The sequence below is a fragment of the Oncorhynchus masou genome, chromosome 32, assembly GCF_036934945.1.
Source record: "Oncorhynchus masou masou isolate Uvic2021 chromosome 32, UVic_Omas_1.1, whole genome shotgun sequence".
Lineage (NCBI taxonomy): Eukaryota > Metazoa > Chordata > Actinopteri > Salmoniformes > Salmonidae > Oncorhynchus > Oncorhynchus masou.
The window spans coordinates 48,364,252-48,367,832 of NC_088243.1; the positions used below are offsets into that span (position 1 = coordinate 48,364,252).

Sequence of the window (3,581 nt, forward strand, 5' to 3'; positions counted from 1 at the left end):
GTGTGTGTGTGTGTGTGTGTGACAGAGAAATTATGAGGTGGAGGGATCGATCTAAAACCTTACCTCCGGAGGCTATATGAAAAAAGAGGCGGGGGTCTGCTGCTCGTATCGCCGCCGTGTACTTGTCCTCTCTCCCGGGAACCTGTGCTTTCTTTTCTGGCATAAGCCGGACTCTTAGCCGGCCCCCTTCGGCGCCGAACCACCATTCCAAAATATTTGTTAGGTCAATTTCCAGGAAAAATACCGGGTCTTCCTCGTAGACTGCCAGTCCACCGCATCCCGTTTTAACCAAGTCCTCCCCAATTTCCACCACAACTTGATTCGATTTACGGCTGGCTTTCGTCAAACCCAAATTCAGAACTTTAGACAGCGGCCTCTTGTAGCCGTCCAGCAGCACTGGTTGCGGAAGCTGTCCACCAACACTGGTTGAATTCTCTGCCGCCATGCTATCGATTGCAACCAACTTTGGGTCAACAAAAGTAGCCACCGTTTTTTGTAAGGGAATGCAGTGCATCCTTAAATTAGCGCGCACCGTATAGCACCCACTAAAAGTCAGACAATCTCCGTTAAGTGGACGTTTAATCAACTCGGTAATGTAGTAGCGCAACAGAGAGGGCACTGCAAAATCCATGGCCAGGTTTTTCCTCTTGAGTCGGGAGTTGTAGGTCTGGTTGGAGTCTTTTTTGCTTCTGGCATCCCCGCTGCTGCTGCTGTTGCCAAGCCCCGCAGTGGGGAATGCAAGTCCTGCCGTGGTCATTTGCGAGGCGCACTGCAGCTCAGCAAGAAATACCGCAGACCAAACGAACAAGTATAATATCCTGGTCACCATGCTTGGAATCAAAAAAATCTCCTTTTTGATTATGTTTTACCCCGGTTCCCTTCTCTTCTTTTTTCACGAACGCAGCACAAAATCAAAGCGCGAATCGATGATCATGCGGGCTCTGTAGTTCTGGCTAGTGCGCACCCGCGGCACATTCCCTTCACATCTGTTTGGTGATAATGGTGACTGTTGCTACTAACCCTTCTTCGTTAAAGAACAAAGGTGTCATAATGTTTCCTCCCTAAATGATGTTCTTTGTCACGGGTATATCGCCCCAATTACTCTCTTACTGCAGGGCGCTGCTTGATATGCACTGGGTCCGCTCCAGTGGCTATCAAAGGCTCCTTGTGTGTCTCGTGGCACAGTTGTGGGGTACAATTAGTCGTTTGCCAGCGAAGAGATACAGTATCGCTCTCTTCTGTCATAAATCTTCACTGACCATGTCAGTATTCAGCTAAATCGGTTTGAGCAATTCACCGAGCGCGAACCAATTTACTCCCAATGATTCACCTCGATAAATGCACCACGATGGCAAGCGGAAAGTGGAACTTTAAATCCTAATACAAAATATATTTCCCTCGAATAAGACTATACCCACGCTGTCGGGACGCAGTCTCTCCAATACTCTTTTCCGATGGCTTTTTCTGGCTTAAGTGCACGAGATGAGTCACCTGGCTCCCTACATTCGTATTGTAAACTCACGTATGCATCCCCTTGACATCAGTGTAAAGCCAGATATCCGCGAATATGAGACACATCTGTGCCAGAAAGTGTAGCCTCGGTCTGAGCGTCCGCCAGTTGAACGGCTGTTACAAACGTGTCGGGGAGCAGTATGCACCTTCAGATCAGTGTCAGCATCCGTTAAAGCGCCTTAATCTCATTGAAATTATTCAGGCCAAATACTGAGCCAGAGCGGCGGTGCTCCTGAAAAATACCCCTAATTAATTTCAATTAATCATTAACCCATTAGCAAGCAAATTATTTACCCACTACTCTCTCCAAATGCATCCTGCCTGAATTGGTAATTGTTTGGTGTAGCCAACCCATGAACAATTTTGCCTCACCAAGAGGGAAGATAATTAAGCAAGAGGTGAGGCATAGCCAATGTAAGACTTTTCTTTTTTGTAAGACTTTTCTGTAAATTCAACAGTAAAACACTGTCAAGTGCACAGTAAAATATTGTTTTACAGAATGAATGCATTATGGGTAAAATTCTTTAAAATACTGTTAATAACTATAATTGGAGAATATTAATGATGACATCAAAACGATATCTAGGGTGCATGGGGTCATCAAGGTAAAGAGGGGCTACTTTGAATAATCCAAAATATAAAGTATATTTGGATTTCTTTAACACTTTTTTGGTGACTATATGGATCCATATGTGTTATTTCATAGTTTTGATATCTTCACTATTATTCTACAATGTAGAAAATAGTAAAAAAAAGAAATAAAGAAAACGCTGGAATGAGTAGATGTGTCCAAACTTTTGACTGGTACTGTATATATGTACAGTTGAAGTCGGAAGTTTACATAATGTCACGTCCTGACCTTAGTTCCTTTTTTTATGTCTCTATTTTAGGTTGGTAAGGGCGTGAGTTGGGTTGGGCATTCTATGTTTTGTTCGATGTTTGTATTTCTATGTGTTTTGCCTGGTACGGTTCCCAATCAGAGGCAGCTGTCAATCGTTGTCTCTGATTGAGAACCAAACTTAGGCTGTTTTCTGTTTTGTGTCTGCACCAGACAGAACTGTTTCAGTTTCTTGTTGTTTTTGTGATTCAGTGTTCTGTTCTATTAAATAATCATGAACACTTACCACGCTGCGCTTTGGTCCTCACCTTCTTCCACCAACGAAAACTGTTACAGAACCACCCACCACAACCGGACCAAGCAGCGTGGTAACCAGGAGCAGAGGGTTCTGGACTCCTGGACATGGGAGGAGATTTTGGATGGTAAGGGACCCTGGGCACAGGCTGGGGAATAACGCCACCCCTGGGAAGAGCTGGAGGCAGCTAAAGCTGAGCGGCGGCGATATGAGGAGTTAGCACCGCAGCGCAAAAGGGACGAGAGGCAGCCCCCAAAAAATGGGAGGGTGCACACGGGAAGTGTGGCTAAGTCAGGTAGGAGACCAGAGCCAACTACCCGTGCTTACCGTGGAGAGAGGTTGACCGGGCAGGCACCGTGTTATGTGGTGAGGCGCACAGTGTCCCCAGTGCGCACGCATGCCAGAGCTGCCAGAGCCGCCCGTCAGTCAGGAGCTGCCAGAGCCGCCCGTCAGTCAGGAGCTGCCAGAGCCTCCCTTCACTCCGGCGCTGCCAGAGCCGCCCTTCACTCCGGCGCTGCCAGAGTCGCCCTTCACTCCGGCGCTGCCAGAGTCGCCCTTCACTCCGGCCCAGAGACTCCCATCTATTCGGGGCCCGCTGAAAGGGTCCCCAGTCCGGGGTCGACGGCGAGGGTCGCAGCTCCAAAGGCACCACCAGAGCCGCCACCGTGGACACATCCTGACCTTAGTTCCTTTTTTATGTCTATATTTTAGGTTGGTCAGGGCGTGAGTTGGGGTGGGCATTCTATGTTTTGTTCATGTTTGTATTTCTATGTGTTTGGCCTGGTATGGTTCCCAATCAGAGGCAGCTGTCAATCGCTGTCTCTGATTGAGAACCATACTTAGGGAGCCTCGGTTTCACCCTTGAGTTGTGGGTAGTTTTCTGTTTTGTGTCTGCACAAGACAAAACTGTTTCGGTTTCATTTCGGTCTCTTGTTG

The 3,581-nt window shown here is 47.4% G+C and overlaps 1 protein-coding gene across 1 annotated transcript in view; it reads right to left on the reverse strand.

Moving 5' to 3' along the window:
• LOC135526149 (ALK tyrosine kinase receptor-like) overlaps positions 1-1,172 on the reverse strand; it is a 759,574-nt gene extending 758,402 nt beyond the window's left edge. Inside the window, 1 exon segment of the mRNA XM_064954281.1 lies at positions 64-1,172. Within this exon segment, the coding sequence (XP_064810353.1) occupies positions 64-829 (766 nt within the window). The 5' untranslated portion in view covers positions 830-1,172.
• Positions 1,173-3,581: the final 2,409 nt, after the last annotated feature.